This window comes from Patiria miniata, unplaced genomic scaffold (assembly GCF_015706575.1).
Source record: "Patiria miniata isolate m_02_andy unplaced genomic scaffold, ASM1570657v1 HiC_scaffold_9, whole genome shotgun sequence".
NCBI lineage: Eukaryota > Metazoa > Echinodermata > Asteroidea > Valvatida > Asterinidae > Patiria > Patiria miniata.
The window spans coordinates 24729228-24745998 of record NW_024037076.1 but is presented as its reverse complement, the minus strand read 5'-3'; the positions used below and the strand labels follow the sequence as shown (position 1 = coordinate 24745998).

The following is a 16771-nucleotide window of genomic DNA, read 5'->3' as shown; positions in this document are numbered from 1 at the left end:
ATACATACAATGCACCTCCATTTCTCAAGATCAGGAAATATACTCACAGCTCTCCAAGGTGTTTGAGACGCTCATCAAATTAAAGCTTATTTCATCATCTTTCATTTTCTGTTAAATTTCTGGGGGTAATTTGATGACTTTTGGGAGAAAATTCCATCCAAAGGCGATTACATTTGTACCCCTAAAATTACCCCACGATGAGCATTGCGCAAGTCGCACGTTGTGTACATATCAATACTAATAGGCCCTGTTGAAAATTGATCTCAAAAAGCAATTGTGTTCAATAAATCCTAATCCATTTTATTACAATAAATAAGCAAAGGTGATGAATACCAATGACACTTACATGGGGCGTGCATTTTTTAGTGTATTTCTGGTACAACGTCGAACACCTTTATAACAAGGTCCTTGGGACTTTACAAATTACCTTGGTATAACAGGTACCTTGTATTGATAGTAATGGAAAACAAAGAAAAGCAAAGACTTGGGACCTAATAATTTGCTTGTCATAAGCAGGGTGTGTATTTACAGTGCTCTTCTTATCAGGGTTCGAGTATTCAGTTAACTTAACCACTTCTTCGTCTCTAACGTGCACGTCATAAATCAAAAAGACTATAAGTATACAAAAAAATGTTCTTGGCAAAAACTTTAAAAGCAAAATTCTTTTTATACCAAACCCATCGCTCGTCCCGCTGCCCTATCCATGGGCGCTGGAGGGCGCTTATCCCTTTCAAAAAGGCGTCCCAAAGCTAATAACAATTAATGTGCATGTCATGCTTTTTTTGCGCAATGGGTGCGTGATGTGAGCGCGCGGAAGCAATGACATCTCAGCCTCGTTCCCCATGGGTACGATCTTGCTGCGCCATGTTGTTTCCCATCATGCCTTGCGGGAACGCGCACGTGCCCATGGAGTCGAGGCTGATGACATCTGCTCGTCACTAAACTTAATTTATCCATAGAGCAAGGAACAGGATTTATCCAATGAGCTCAAAGGAATAGGCTACCAGCGCCCTTGGATGGGGCATCATAGATATTTTAGGATGGCGACCAGCGAAACCACTGCCAACCTCGTCCAATTGGCGTAGACCAGTACGCTCCCACTATACTGCTCTCCATGTATTTTTTGGGTGCAAATCAGCCCTCCTGGAACTGATACATGGCCAGAGGCGACGGCACCCAGTTGTTATCCCCGCCCCGCCTGCATGCAATACCGTATCCCAAGCCCACTATCAACAGACCGCCGAGTATCAGCAAGATCAGTGCAGTAACAGTGGCCTGCTTACGCTCCAATGCCAAGCGGTTCTCCTCGGACAGCACGCATGGGCCCGGAGGAGGAGGGAACTCGCTGGCTGTGGCGGCCATGAAGCCCTGGAGCCAGCTGGGGTCCTGCGCTGTCGTCTGGAAGGGAAAAGGATGACAAAATGTACATGGAATATAAAAAATTACTGACCAAGAGATTCTGAACAAGATATATCTCACAAGAGTCACTAGGAAGTACAATTATCCTTAATTCCTGTTCCTAATTCCCATTAAACATTCCTTGACCATATCTTTTCAAGATTTGCAGAGCTATACTGCAAACTTGTGCCTTCGTTAAAAACAGAGTTCTGCTACCATGATTTCCTTTTAATAGTAGGAAAACAATCTTCCAAATGGACCTTTTCAGCAGAGTACGGACACAAACCTGACGGGATGCATGCTATTCCTGTTCGCCTAAAATAATGGATTTCGAGTTCTCCCACTATACTACTATTTTACTGCTTGTTTTACCTATACTACTGCTTGTTTTACGTATAACTCTTTACTCTAGTTTAGATGATCTGTTTTTGTGGACTTACACTTTCCTCTTGCCTGATGACAGCGCGTTCCCACGTCGTTTGGTCGATCTTGAATCCCTCAAATATCAACGCCCTCAGAAATATCATGACAAAACATGAGTTCACGCCGGTCGAGTTTACTTCCCTAGAAAAAGCCTCGGCCTGGATGTGAAAGGAGACAAATAGCCCAACAGTTGTGAGGAATTATTCTGGACACAGTCTTGGCTTAGTCTGTCTCGATTCACGTTGCATGGCCAAACCGACTTACTTTTTTGTAGCAGCCTTAACTCGGATGAAAAATCTGTTTCAACCCCAAGCTCAAACTTATTTCTCTACCCAACAAGACTGATAGCTCATTTCCTCCACGAAATACTGACGGAAACGGAAAACATTGGTTCGTTGATTTCAATAAATCGGTCAAAAAAAGACGGTAATTGATTTAAATATAAGTCACAAGCGTATATAACACGCATGATAATCGGCTACCTACCGGTGTACCCGTCCAGTTGCAATATGTCGCATCAATGTAAGAGTCCACACCAGAAATATCAGCCACATCAAACGGCAACTCTGGAAAGAATGCCTACAACAATAAAAACAAAAAGTAGAAATTGATACCATTCACAAGTTTCGTTTTGCTTTTTCAATTACAGAAATTCATTATTTGCCCAGTTTCCGGACGCTTCTCCGGTGTCTGAAATTTGATGCCCAGTTTCCGGACGCTTTTACGGTCTTAAATTGTCCTTACTATAAAATCTCCTTTGAATTCCGGCAACTCTTCACCCTCCAGAGTCAGCATCCTCACTCGCCGGTGGCAGTCCGTAGAATTCCCCACGCCTTCCAGGGTGTATCTCTCCTCCCTGGTTTGGTTGGACCGTTCCGTTTCTCCAGCGTCCGTGGGTGCAAGACGGTCGTCCTGGGCCAGGGTTTGCGTGGAGCACGGCGAACCCTTCCGTGGGCTGGACAGTGTTTCAGTGAAACCGCTCGGTGCGCACGGGTTAGAAATCGCCCCAAATGACGAATTATACAACTAGTGGAAAAATAGTCAGATTTACATTTAATAATAAAAAAACCCAGCAGTATCCATTTTTTTTATTAAATACATGTAGTTGACTTTCTCATCCAAGATAGGCAATATTTTGCGAAGTCTGTGTGTAGTAACGTAACGAGATGTGAGAGTGGAGGTGGTGTTGGTGGGGAGGGGGAATTTGAAAAGCGGGAAAAAGAGGGATGAAATGACGCTTGGTGGCTGCTAGCATTTAGAGATGAAAAAATATATATGTATTTTACCTCAGACACAAGTTGCTCCTTAAACCACCTGCCAACCTCAAGAAGACCGTAACAAGGGAAGCTCCGCGTGTACAGCGCGTAGTCCCTACCGTACAGCTGCACAGGTCTCGCGCCATTGGAGCGGGTCGATGAGGAGACACCTCCCCCGTCTGACACGGCGAAGGTTACTCGTGCTGAGATGCTCCCCATGTCAAGAAGTCCGTGAGTCGGTCTCAAGCTGCCCGTAAAGTCATCGTTGCTTTTCATTAAGTCCTGTGTTTTGTATTACATACAACTGACACGAGTGTTACAGTTTTCTTTGGAAAATCTATGAGCGGGTAATGTGCTCACGAAAACAATCTTACGGTTCATTATTTAAAAAAGAAGCCAATTCCAACTTTGGCGGTCACGCAATGCTTAGATGCCATGCACAAATTAGTATTTATTTATATATAGTTTATTATCAATGGTTCAGTAATATCAAGACGTTATGCAAATTGACATACAGTCATGTACATCAAAATACCAATTCCAATAACGATAACAAACATAAATTATATTGGGTAGGAGGCAAATACTCAAATTACCTCCCCGAATAGTCAATTTCCAAAAAGTAATGCATATAATTTTTATCGGTTTTGGTATCGGCAAATGACTTTTCTTGGTCACCTTCACCTTCCATTAACTTTATGCCTGCACTCACGCTGGAGTAATAGTGCGAATCGAAAGCCTTCGCGCTAATTGTGCGTACGGAGTAAGAGGGCTAATGTTTTGTAAAGCTTGGATAGACACAAGAGCGTCAATCGCTTCTCGAAAGTGGGGGGGGGGGGGGGGGGCATACCTTGATGAGCACTAATGCGAGCGCAAGGCGCAAAGCCCTAATGGCGTGGGGTTCGGGGCCCGCTTAAGGGCCCGCTTAAGGGCCTCGAAAAATGTTGGATTATAGACGCCCTGTGGTGCGATCTGAGGCAATTTCTGGCCACTAAAACCAATTTCTTTTAAACAATATTTGCGAGTTTGGAGTCATTGAATCAGCTATTCTGAGCTGCAATGTATAGAATCATCATTGTTTTGGCTACAATTTTTATTCGGGGACGAAAAAAGTGTGGGGGGGGGGACAAACGATATGACATCTCCTTCACTTTAAAAACTGATTGACGCCAATGGATAGACATGAGCAAGCCCTTTGTGCATTCATTAATTTTTTATGACAACGAACTTCTTCGCACCTGGAACACATAAGCTTTGTATGACTTCACGTAAAAATATTTGGCAATCATTCAACCCTATAAACCTTCCAAGAAAAACGTAAGATTCACACGGCTTCACAATTTCATATATCCATGTAGATGTATTTTGTCATCCTTTTGATAATGTGCTAATCGGCTTCCATGATCCGCACGTGCATTCGTAATAAGCTGTTGAAAAAAAGTCCACCGCCGATGGCGGCCCCTGAGATGATCTATAACGCTGTACATCCTCAACAACATGACAAGATCCGAATTTGCTCGAATTAAATTTGGAATTGTCTGACAAAAGAGTGAAAGACGAAATTAAACATTTGAAGTGCACTAAATCGATGTTGCTGGACGAATTTGAATAATAAAAGCGGTGAATTCGAATGATATACGATTTTAAAATAGCCAGGTAAACATGCTAAAAGTAGTCCTATTACCGGCAGCCTTGGTTGCTACTGGCAGCATATTTTATCCCGAACAGTTGCAGCATAATTTGCATGAGCAAAAGTACATTGCACTTTATCATCTGTACTGAAGCTGATGTCAGAACAAAACATGTAATTTATGCATGAAACGCTGTTGCCTCAGCTCACAAAGTGCTGTGTGCACCAAGCATTAAAAATATCTAATTAACCTTCAGTGCGAACTTCTTTATATACTAAGACACTTTGCTGCCGCTGCCATTGTGCATTAGGCTGTGTGTTGTGAAACACTACACTATACAGATGGGCGAGGTACACCATCTTCTGTCGATACTTAGTTTGTTTTAAAAAAAAAACACCCTACGTTTCTCGATGTATTCTGAAATTTTCGAGCACCTTTTGATAGCTTGTGGTAGCCAACCATTGTAATTATATCGAAGGACCCAAGGATATACTCTGAAGATGGCTGCGTTGTTAAAACTGATCCTAATCCTTGGGTTGATTCTACGCGGAAACGTCGCCTGTCCCCCACAATGGCTTCAGCACGGACAATCTTGCTACATCTTCACTATCAACAAGTCATCGTGGGAGGATGCTAAGAAATACTGCCAGGAGACCTTCGGCAATCTGCTCTTGGTGATCGAGTCACCAGAAGAGAACGAATTTGTCGCGACAGAAATGGGTGATCTGGGGCTGAATCTTGCCTGGCTGGGTTGCGATCATGACGCTGAAAAGGAAGGGGAGTGGATCTGCTACACGACCTTATCGGTCGGCGGTCAGAGGATGCAGTATCAAGGGTGGAACTGGGGCGAGCCGAATGGGGAGGCTCTCAATGTCAACCAGGACTGTGCTGCAATAGAGAGTTCTGGTGGATGGAGAGATGACTACTGTTATGCAAGCGATTGGTTCACTGTGTGCGAGACCAACAATACATCGGGCAACGTGAATCAGGCGGCTCCGGCTACGACTGCGCCCCGTGCCGCACCCATGTCCTGCTTCGTCATGGGCGCCGACGGCCGCCTGCAGATTAACTGACAATACCGTCAGACTCTTTCAGCAGCAGTTTCGAAGACTTTCGTCAATGTGGTATCGGCTTTGTTCCAAGTGTTTAACTTTGCAGTGATATAGAGAAAGGAATTACACAACTCGGGTTTATCCATCCGAGGTCCATGGTCAGATGGACCCTCTTATTTTGAATTTTATCCCCCAGGAAGCTGTTTAGTTGGCTGTAGCAAAGAACCACATAAAACCAAACGCAAAATTGCCGGTGCCCGAATGGCTATAATTAATTTTTACTCAACCAATTGCCAATAATCCATTGAAAAGCTAGTGACATATCAGGATATCATGGACGCAGATAGAGAGCCTGCACAGAGCGCCCTCGACGTAGGCAGGTTTGGATATTACTCATCAGTAACAATGAAGTACAAAGTAAAGTTATTCGTATCACATGGGAACAAAGACTTGTCAACGGAGAGGGCGCCATGTGCAAGCTCTCTATCACAAAAGCTGGGATAGACTGCATGTTTCAAGAGACTTACGGAGTGAACTGTTCCAAGCGCGTCATTTTCCGCGACCCAGCGATACCTAGCGAGATCGTCGTCCGTGATTACGGAGGGATCTGCGAGGTCTGCCCGGCTGGTGTTGAAGGGATATGATGCGATGGTGCTACGGACTGATGCAAGGTTTGGCACGAGTCTTTGGGAGAAGAAAGAAAGAACGAAATTTAAAAACTAGAAACTTTCTTATGTATCTGTGTTAAGATTCTCTATTTTTTTCTTGCTTGCACAACTTAGCTTTTAACGATTGTCTCATCTAAATTTGAGCTGATGATGAAATGTTGAATTAGGCGAAATGAACGATGGAATCGCCGAACGGAATGATGAGTTATACAAAGGGAGTGTATTAATTTTTGAAGACAGTTTTGCCGTTCGGCATACAACACTTGTACTTATACCTTGTCAGTGATTGTTTGCATTGAAATTTCTTTTATTTTTCTGTGTGAAATAAATGGAGATAAATTCCAATTTCAAATTTCACTTACCGTGCCGAGTTGATCGTGTCCCGCCTGACGAGGTATATCTCGGTATTTTCGCGGTGGTCCCGCGGAACGATACGTCTGATTTCATCCAAGCACGACCGGCGGAATGCCTGAGGATTCTTGACAGCTTTCGTCTCTGTGAATGTAAATTTATCGATCCAATTAAATCTCGGAAAACTGCAGCATTTGAGCCCTCATCCAAGTTTACAGCTATTTACAAAGCTTTGGGTAGGCGGTATTAGTTTTATTGTTTTGGGAAAAGTTTCTCTATAATTTATTTCCGCGCTGCAATGTGGTGAGTAATGCTGCGAAGCGTTTGGGCTAAAAGTGACAATGGGTGGCGCTCTTCAAGCATCCAAGCCCGCCAACTCAGGGACAACTTTCGGTACATTATTCTCGATGTCTACAATGGCATATTGTCAATCTAAGGAATAAAGAAGGGTGGATTGACTAATCGAAAATCCCCTTTTTTGGCCAATACATGTAAATATGTTTTCTTTCCTTGATAAGCAACTTTATGCCTACAAACTTACTGTGTTTGCACGAGTACTGTTGGCGCTGCACGCGAGACATGGTTCTGTTGATGTCATAGCTCCATGAGAAGAGCTTTGGCTGAGCAGATTCGGCATCGACCCTGATGACGATTCCATACCGAATGATCTGAGAGAAAGGAGAGTTTAGAAAAACCGGAAGTACGTAGTAATAACATTGTGGTGCTTATGGCAAGGTCTCAAAGACCAGTTTTCTGCAGCAGCTCGAGATCAGTGCAATCTGGTTTCTGCCCTCACAGGTGCCGGCATCGCCCCATGGTGTTCTGACCAATCACAGCCGTGATAATGTCCGACGTGCGTGCACAAAATGCGTTCACGCGCGTATAATGCACGCGCGTATAATGCGCGCGGCAGAAAAATGCAGTGTGGCATTAGGGAGGAGCAGGTGTTAATTTGGCCTGTGCGCAGTGGGCGGGGCTTACTGGATCAGTCCATTACTCCTGGGTGCAGAGAGAGAGGCAGTTGTAGTTAAGTGTCTTACCTAAGAACACAGCCACAATATTCCCAGCCTGGGTTCCAACCACCAATAAATTGGCGTCGTTAGCCGACAGCGCCCTCTTTCGCCCAAGATTAGGGCCAATTAACATTGGCTCACAAGAAAAGACGACGTCTTACCTCGGTTTCTATGACAACGCCGGGCTCTTCCTCACACGTGTCGAAATCTAGCGGTACATTGGTGATCACAAAGACGAACATGCAGGTTATGGCGAGCAGGGTACCAACGATTACCAGGGAAACAGTTAAGGGATTGCACTTCAATCCTCCAGCCATGTTGACGACGTCTTCAAAGCTGTGCCATGAATATTCCTGTCGGGGCGAAATGGTCATTGGTCTTCAAATTTAACCTTTACATTTAACGTCATCTCTTACACAACAGTCACATTATCTTTGATCAGTGTGTCATTCTTAGCTTGATTTCGTTTGTGCGTGATATCAGAAACCCAATCATGAAGCACTTAATCCAGTAAAAACAATCGTGCACAACGGTATACTTTTAAAGTTATATAGCCATCGTGGTGTGATTATACTTTGTCAAATTACTTAGTTACAGCACATTGGACACAAACTATAAATAACATACAAGAGAACATTAATTGAAAATCGGGGGTTTGAGGTGGTATGCGTGTTTCAGCGACCTTTAAACGTTTCATTGCACCCACAATTGAACCTACCGTATCAATCGATGTTAAAAAGGGACACAAAAATACGGTCATCAAACATTATTTTGCAAAAAGCATTTACTTCCGGTTAACATCCAAGTGGTATGGCTTCTGATCCAAAGATTCTTGATATTAAATTACCGTACAATTCAACCAAAGAAAAGAGAGAAATAAAAAAGAACAAAATGCTTACCTTTAAACTCGTTGGTAAACGAGGTCACACATTCTCTTCCTGAGTATTCGTCTCAATGAAAAGTTGCTTCGCAAGAATCGATCATCGTGTCAATTGAGTTGGCAAGGAGACGGATTACCAATACAAACCGATCGTTTACGATCGATACCGGCCGAACACTTACACACAAATACAGACTTATCCATTTGTATTTGTCCTATATTGTATTTTAGCACGTAGCTATCAAACCTAAAAATAATTTCCAAGCGAAGGGTATGTCAAGTCTGATAACATTGAAATTAAAATAAATGATCAGTCAATACGATTGGTCCGCGAACTTGATCCAGTTGTTTGCGAACAGAGATCGTAATCGTCACTGTTTGTCCACGCGTCGGAAAGAAGGGAGTGCCCGTAGCGTCTTTTCCCTGCAGTGGAGTTGAACTTGACAGACAACTCCAATTTTTTATCACTCCTAAAAAAACTAGACTAGGGGGAAATAATGCCTGATCCCAACAAAACCAGGATCGTGGGCTCCAACAAATCCACGCTTCTGATCGGCTTGGGGCTTATTCTGGCGGTAATCTTTTTGATTGGCATCATTGTGGTGTCTGTGGAATATTCTAAGTGGGATTGCGGTGAGGATGGGGTAAGTATATAGCACCTTTTATTTGGTGCGCAGAGTTACGTATAAGTACCTAGTATGTCTAGTGCAAGGACATAACATAACAATGATAATAATCATCATAATAATAACACCGGAGTCTATAGCGCACGTATCTACCAACAATTCGGCATCAAGGCGCTGGTAATTACTTTTAAAGACAGGTAGTGAAGTTTATGAGAGTATGAGACCCATTATGCAGCACCTTTATAAAGGGTATAGGGCCTACAAGGTGCTGCAGTCACTGCCAGAAACACCGGGGCAAACGTCCCATCAAATAATGGTAAACGGACCCCAAGGCCATATTCCCCGTGAAGATTCGAACCCACGTACCACGGCACACGAGTCGAACACCGTAACCATTGGACCACAGTCCCCAACATAAGCGGTATACTAATGTAAACATTATGAATTAAAAGAGACAAAAAAATTGTACTGGTGTCAAAAAAAGGTTAAATGTTTGTGGAGCACAGATCGGGGTGTTTCTAGGAGACACTATACTGTGGCCAATGGGTCGTGTATACACGAGGTATATAATTATGTGTTGATACGTTTTGCCGTTACGTTACGATTGATTGAGTTCAGTATATGATTCTGTACGGAGAGAAGTGCTGTCTCTGATTATTCTCCCAAAAATCTTGGTGACTGTAAAATATGTAATGTAACGATAAAATGATACAAGATGTAACTAAACAATGCAATTAAAAGGGCAAAGGAAATTTGTTTTTCAATGTTGATCTTTCTACTTAAACGTTTGATGCAAGGGCATCTTTACGTTGACTATTTCTTGACGGGCAAGACATCGGGATATGTATGTTTGGCAATGGTTGTACCATCTTGGGTAATTTCTCAAATGTTTTCTTGGGCCACTTTCATGAGACGATCACAATTTCACTCATTTAGGTTCATTGCGTATGTCTGTCTGAACACTTATTTAAAGGGCCATTGCAAGGTAACTTTGAAATGCAAACCTTGAAAATCGTTGTGTCACATTTAGCCTTATTTTCAAGTTTTATTTATCCATTTTAAAGGCATTTTTGGTGTCTTCTCCATTTTTATGTCAATGCAAATTTCCAAGTTCATGAACAAAACAGTGGTGTCATTCCGGGCAGCTCAATGTTACACGGCTATTTCAGCACAAAAAAAGTTGCTAGAACTTTGGATATTTTGCTGAAATTTCTTTTCCTTGATGATTCTTTGTTGTGTTGGTGATCTTTCAATTTCATTTCTAAATTGAATGAGCAAGGCGTTAAATTGATTGAAAACTTGGTGAAATTGGACGGGCAGGGCCGTCGCTAGAGGGGGGGGGGGGGTGTAGGGGCCGGGGATGTGACACCCCCCATTCAAAATATCTGTCGGCAAATCCATAAATGTTGTCGACAAATTTGTAAAGCTGTAGCCCCCCTCCCCCCAAATTTTGTCTAGCCCCCCAAAAATAAATTCCGTAAAAAAAAATTGCATTAGCAAAAAGAAGGATTGTGATGTACATGCGAACGGTCTACCCCTAAAGAAGAAATAGCCGTGACAAGGGTACATTAGTTAATATAGTGTGAATGATTTTAGGATTGTATTGGCGCTCCCTATTGAAAATATGGCATGACCCCCCCCCCCCCCCCCTATTGATTTTCGGAGGCCTAAGTGTCTGGAAAAAATAACCGGTCAACATTTCAGCACGCCTCCCTGAAAAAATTCTGGATTCACCGTGCTAGCCCCCCCCCCCCCAAAAAAAATATTGGTTCTAGAACCGCGCCTGGTCCGACACCCCCTCCCCCTCTTAAAAATGTTCTGGCGTCGCCCCTGTGGCCGGGAAAACTTATAATAAACGGTTTGTTTCTTTTTTGATCTCAGTATGGGTTAGTGTTTGATGCAGGATCGTCCCATTCTTCAATGGCCGTCTACCAGTGGCCAGGCGATACGGTCAACGGAACGGGTGTGCTATCCGAGGCGGCGTTTTACGATGAGTGTGGTGAATTGGGCAAGTCTGAAGTTATATTCCCTTCAAAAAACTTCTTTTTAGTGTCAACACAGACATAATGTTGCAAAGGTGCTACAAGACAGTATCAAAATATTTCACCATAATTATATGAATTGAAGCTGAACGGTTGATTTTTTTTCTTTTCATAAACAGGCATCTCTTCCTATGCTGACAACCCGACCGAGCTGCAACCCGGCTTGAAGAAATGTCTGGACTCGGCTACGGACGTGGTGCCAGCGATCAGCGTCGAAGATACCCCCGTCTATCTGGCTGCCACTGCTGGCATGAGGCTGCTGCAGTAAGTGGGACCCAGTGTTTTCACTGTTCTGTTTGACGAGTTGCCCAGGTTTTTTTGCGAATATTAAGATGTAAAAACTTGAGGTGTGCAACTACATGTAGTTGAGTGACATCGGCCTCATATAGCCTGAAGAATCAAATACAAGGTCTGTGGATAATTCTACGGTTTTGGGTTCGAATCCAGCCTGAGGGATTTTGGTGCGTGTATCGTTTGGCAAGACAATAGCTGCTAATTGCTTCTCCCCATCCAGAAGTAAAGGGGTACCTGTGGGGACAGAGATGCTGACTGTGATATTTATTTAGCTGCTTTGCAGTGTTGTAGTCGAGACCGGATAGTCCGAGACCGAGACCAAGACCGAGACCTGAAGATTTGAGACCGAGACCGAGACCGAGACCAGCGCCTTCAAGGTGGACCGAGACCGAGACCAATATGGTCCGAGACCGAGACCGAGACCGAGACCGCTGATAATAAATAACAATAGTCGAAATAAAAAAACAAGACACGTTATTATAGTTGAAAAATGTAACCTTTCTATTCACAAAGAATACAGACCAAATTTTGACCAGTGGCAATGTTTACAAATTGATACATGACACCTTACTTGAGCAAAAAGTAGTTACACTTAAGAAATATGGGCTTTGACATGTTGTCTACACCCAATCGTGACAAAAGTAAAAAGTTAAAGGTAGATGTTTCATCTGTTATAGGAACTCGGATCCTAAACTCCACAGTCACCCCCTTGGTTTCAGCTATGACTTCTAACGGATATTTAAAGATGCAATTTTAATTTTACATTGTGCCTCTTTTTTCCTAAAATAAATATAGGACTTAACTTCTAACAAGAATTGTGTACTTGATTTTAAAAAAATGGGAGCTAGAAAATGTTGAATTAATTTTTAAATTTTTGTCATAGAATGTGGACTTGTACATGTAGACCCACAAGTTGCGAGGTGGTAGCCAGAATGTGCCAGATATGGATTTTTAATTTTTTTCTGAACGGGATTTTTAATTTTTGAGGAATAATGGGGTACTTTAAAATGAGCAGCCAGAAAATGGGGTCTCATCATACACTCTCATGGCAACAGTGAGTGGTAACTGGTAAGAGTGTGTGAGTTCAAAGCTGGAAAATCAGGTAGAAAAATTTACTTTTTCTTCAAAATACTGTCCCAAATTAAAGAGAACATTGTGTGGGGTCGAAAATATAACTAATTTGAAGCACCTCATTTATTATCAGAAAATGGTTGACCCTTATTGCATAAATTGTTACAAGTTTATACTTTGCTTTATGTGGCTGACTCAACAGATAAATGCCGAACTTGTTCCAAATCGTTCAGTGACTGGTACTGCTGCAGTTTTACATGTACTTTGGGGACTTTCCTACGTGCAGTCGAGTCCAAACCGACTGCGATATATAACAAGCTTGATCTACGGGCTAGCAAATGTTTTAAATAACAACGGTACTGAACGAAATGAACACAAAGTAATCGATCGAGCTGTAAAAGCTACATATTGCCGGTCTCGACCCGAGACCAGCCAAAATATCGAGACCAAAGGGGACCGAGACCGAGACCAAGACCGAGACCACAGCTTCCGAGACCGAGACCGAGACCGAGACCAGCCAAAAGTGGTCTCGAGACCGGTCTCGAGACCGAGACCGGTCTCGAGACCTACAACACTGCTGCTTTGTGCTGAAATGGCAGCATTGAGCTACTCCGCTCGTATAGGCTTAGTTCTCAGTGCCAGATTTTTTCCTTTGGATTATAGTGAAACTGACCCAGACAAGAGTGACACCGTCTTCGCCGCGGTCAGAGAGACTCTGCGTGAGTCCCCATTCTCCTTCGAGGATGAGGAGAAGCAAGCCAACATACTGTCCGGGGAGAGAGAAGGGTACTCCTCCTGGATCACCGCTAACTACCTCGACCAACACCTCGGAGTGGTAGGTGCCGTTCAGTTTGGATTAATAGAGAGCATTCATAGAGCTCTGGACACGTGGACAGGTTTTGTTATTTAACTTCAGAGACAATGAAAGTACAGTGTCTATGCATAATGAGGAACAAAGACCTGAGTGCAAGTTTCTGTTATGGCAAGATTTTGTTTAATCGGAAGGACTCAACAGAAAATAAAACCGTATACTTGATTTCGTTTGGTTTCCCGGCCCCACTCTTAAATAGACCCCAGTATTGGACTCGATTGCTGAAGCCCTCTGGGGCACACCCATCCCCCGTCGCCCCACCCTAGGGGCGTTGGACCTTGGTGGGGCTTCCACCCAGATCACCTTCGTGCCCAAAGACCCCAGCACCGTGCCCGATGAGTACAAAGCCAAGCTGCGCCTGTACGGGACAGACTACGAGCTGTACACTTACAGCTTCCTGTGCTACGGTGCCAACGAAGCCAGGCGACGACTGGAAGCAAACTTGATCAAGGTGAGATAAGAGTTTGTAGGCGAGTCATTATATTGTCAGACTATCACAAATCCGGGACAAAGCACGGTGGAAGGTGGGTACCTATGGAAGGCCAATAAAGCACAGATTTAGTTAGCTAACCGCCTCAATATGTTAGTCATACCTACGATTTCGACAAACTTGTCCTGTACTTTTCCAGGAATCCAATTTCTCCTCGCCGACCGAAAACCCTTGCGCTGCGAGGAATCACACGTACACGGTGGACGGTGAGTACCTGTGGAAGGCCCCGTGTAGCACCGGTCCACAGGCCCTGGCAGGCTGGGGGTCCGAAGTCACCCCAGCCCCGGATGCAAGAGACAAACGAGACACGATGGATACCATGGAGTACGAAATCAAAGGAACCGGAGACGGGGCCAAGTGCCAAGAGGAGACGTCGAAGCTCTTTGACGTTGATGCGCCGTGCCCTAAACCGCCGTGTTCCTTCAACGGGATCCATTCTCCCGAACCGTACGGTTCATACAAGGTCAGTGGCCTATGGTTTTATGAAGCTGTTTACTTTAACATTAAAAAAAATGTTCGTCTGATTTCTTGCCGTAATCATTTCCCAAGATTGTTGAGACGATGCAGTGTTTCCTTGCTGTAATGCCGCGATTAACATATATCCATTAAAACTTGGAAAGTTGAAGTGGATTTCAAATTGGTGTCTTCATATCAGCAGCACGATAACTATCAAAGTTGAAACAACCAAGACAACTGGTAACCTGCGAGAACACAGTGTGATTTTCTTTCTCGCTTTTGGGGAGTTGTTTCTCGACCTAATCACTATTAGTGAAGAACAATAATTATTGATATCGTTTGCCATACAATTTCTCTCTGGCAGGCTCTGAGCGCTTACGCGTACACCATGGAGGGGATCGGTGGATCGGTAGACGCATCTAAGAGTGACCTGTTGGCGGCAAGAGACGCCTACTGCGCCAAGACTTACGAAGAGGTATGATGATGTCATTACAGAAATGAAACCAGGAAGAAACATCGCAGCTTATAAGCGATCGTCACTCCGATTTCCTGTGATATAGTGGTTACGTTTAACCCTAACTCCCTAGCATTAATTTACTAGGAACCATACCCATCCTGGCAAATTCCAACACCATGGAAACTGCACACACATATTTCTGACTTTGATTCTGCATGGAGGTGTGCCAACCCAATGTAAAAGACTGTCAGTTTAGGGGTACTGTATACCCATCCTGACAGATTGCAACAAAACATAGTTGGGGTTGAATGGGTTGAGTTCTGTTAAGGTCGAAACATAAAATCGTACACTGTAGAAATAGTTTCAAGATATATGGAGACATTTCGTATTTCCGTCTTTCCAAATTGATGGCAGTAACTTTAAAATCGTTTCAGCTTGAAGCTCTGCCGGATAAGATGAAATACAAGATTACCTACTGTTTCCAGGCCACGTATGTCGCTGCTCTACTTGACGCCTACGGGTTTGAGGACAGTAACTGGAAGCTGGAGTTCAACACCAAGGTCAGTGTATTATGTGTATGACCGTTGTAGTTTAACACCAAGGTCGGTGTATTCTGTGTCTGACCGGTGGAGTTTAACACCAAGGTCAGTGTTTACTGTGTATGATCTGTGGAGTTCAAAACCAGTTGGTGTAGCTCTTTGACTCCTCATTATACATTAATCAGTACTGCTACTGCTGGGGAGGGGGGTTCGCAAGGGTTTTTGACATGTTTGGGGTCAGAAGTCGCAGGATCAAAATTGACAAGGCTTTCGACGGAAGCCTCAGGTTCAGGAAGATTTATTGTCGCAATGGCTCCATGATGAAAACTGTGAATAAACCAAACGAGTAATTAATAATAATAACAATATAACAATTCACATAGGTATGTACAATTGACATAGAGATGTACAATTGACATAGAGATATTCGTGAATTGTTTTCGTCTTGCTGAAAAAACACGCACCCTTTTTCATTCAGCCTGAGGCGGCCCAAGCGCCATATAGGCTTATACCACATATGAATGATAGGCTACATGTAACAAAATTTCTTTTCCCAACTTTTTCCAACAGATCAGTGGTGTCACTTTGGGCTGGGCTCTGGGATACATGCTTGACCTGACCAACCGTATCCCCGTGGAGGCCTCCTGCATCGGTCTGTCTCCTGGAGTCTTCGGCGCTCTGCTGGTTATCTTCATCATTTGCTTGCTTGTCGGGGTGGTTATGGTCGTTCTCGGCTGCCGTGAAAAGAAGACGCGCAAGGCAGACGGGAAGGGCGCCTCCATCTGATCTGCCCTTCCTCCTTTAAGTTCCCACATTTTGTTTGCGTTCAAGTAGTTGTAGGCCTACGTTTTAGCGTTTAGACTAGCGATACTAGTTGCCCCGGTATTACGGGAGGGGCTACCCTTACAGTCTCAGCAGGTGGTCGTTTCTCCTTCCTCGAAAAGAAAAAAATGACGATGATTGAAAAAAATGTCAAAACTTGACACCACTTTTCAGAGCAAATCACCCGAGGTACTTTTTGGTGTGGATAGAGGGCGAGAGTTGATTTTTTTAACGTTAAAACCCTCCTACGGCCGGGCCTACATCGTGCAGCTGTATTTTCTTAAATTAGAATACTCAGAAGGTGAAATAAACACACCTTAGTTACAATTCTTTAGATATAGATCCCTTTTGTGTCAAGACGGTTTACTTAATTGCTGCAATTATTCTTATAGAACAGTATTACAATTTGCACAACTTTTTTTATCCGAACA

The 16771-nt window shown here is 43.6% G+C and overlaps 2 protein-coding genes across 2 annotated transcripts; one reads left to right on the top strand and one right to left on the bottom strand.

The window, feature by feature from the left end:
• Positions 1 to 420: 420 nt before the first annotated feature.
• LOC119720654 (ectonucleoside triphosphate diphosphohydrolase 2-like) lies at positions 421 to 8776 on the bottom strand. Its single transcript, XM_038190439.1, has 10 exons — positions 8692 to 8776; positions 7954 to 8145; positions 7321 to 7447; positions 6791 to 6923; positions 6288 to 6444; positions 3108 to 3359; positions 2566 to 2847; positions 2308 to 2400; positions 1839 to 1979; positions 421 to 1398 (listed from the first exon to the last, which is right to left on the bottom strand). The coding sequence occupies exons 2-10, from the start codon at positions 8107 to 8109 to the stop codon at positions 1135 to 1137; spliced, it is 1605 nt and encodes a 534-aa protein (XP_038046367.1). The 5' UTR covers positions 8110 to 8145; positions 8692 to 8776; the 3' UTR covers positions 421 to 1134.
• A 102-nt stretch (positions 8777 to 8878) lies between these two features.
• On the top strand, positions 8879 to 16588 carry LOC119720653 (ectonucleoside triphosphate diphosphohydrolase 8-like). Its single transcript, XM_038190438.1, has 9 exons — positions 8879 to 9316; positions 11180 to 11306; positions 11460 to 11604; positions 13369 to 13540; positions 13776 to 14027; positions 14206 to 14529; positions 14887 to 14997; positions 15414 to 15539; positions 16089 to 16588. Exons 1-9 carry the CDS (start codon positions 9170 to 9172, stop codon positions 16302 to 16304), a joined length of 1620 nt encoding a protein of 539 aa, XP_038046366.1. The 5' UTR covers positions 8879 to 9169; the 3' UTR covers positions 16305 to 16588.
• The last annotated feature ends 183 nt before the right edge of the window (positions 16589 to 16771 follow it).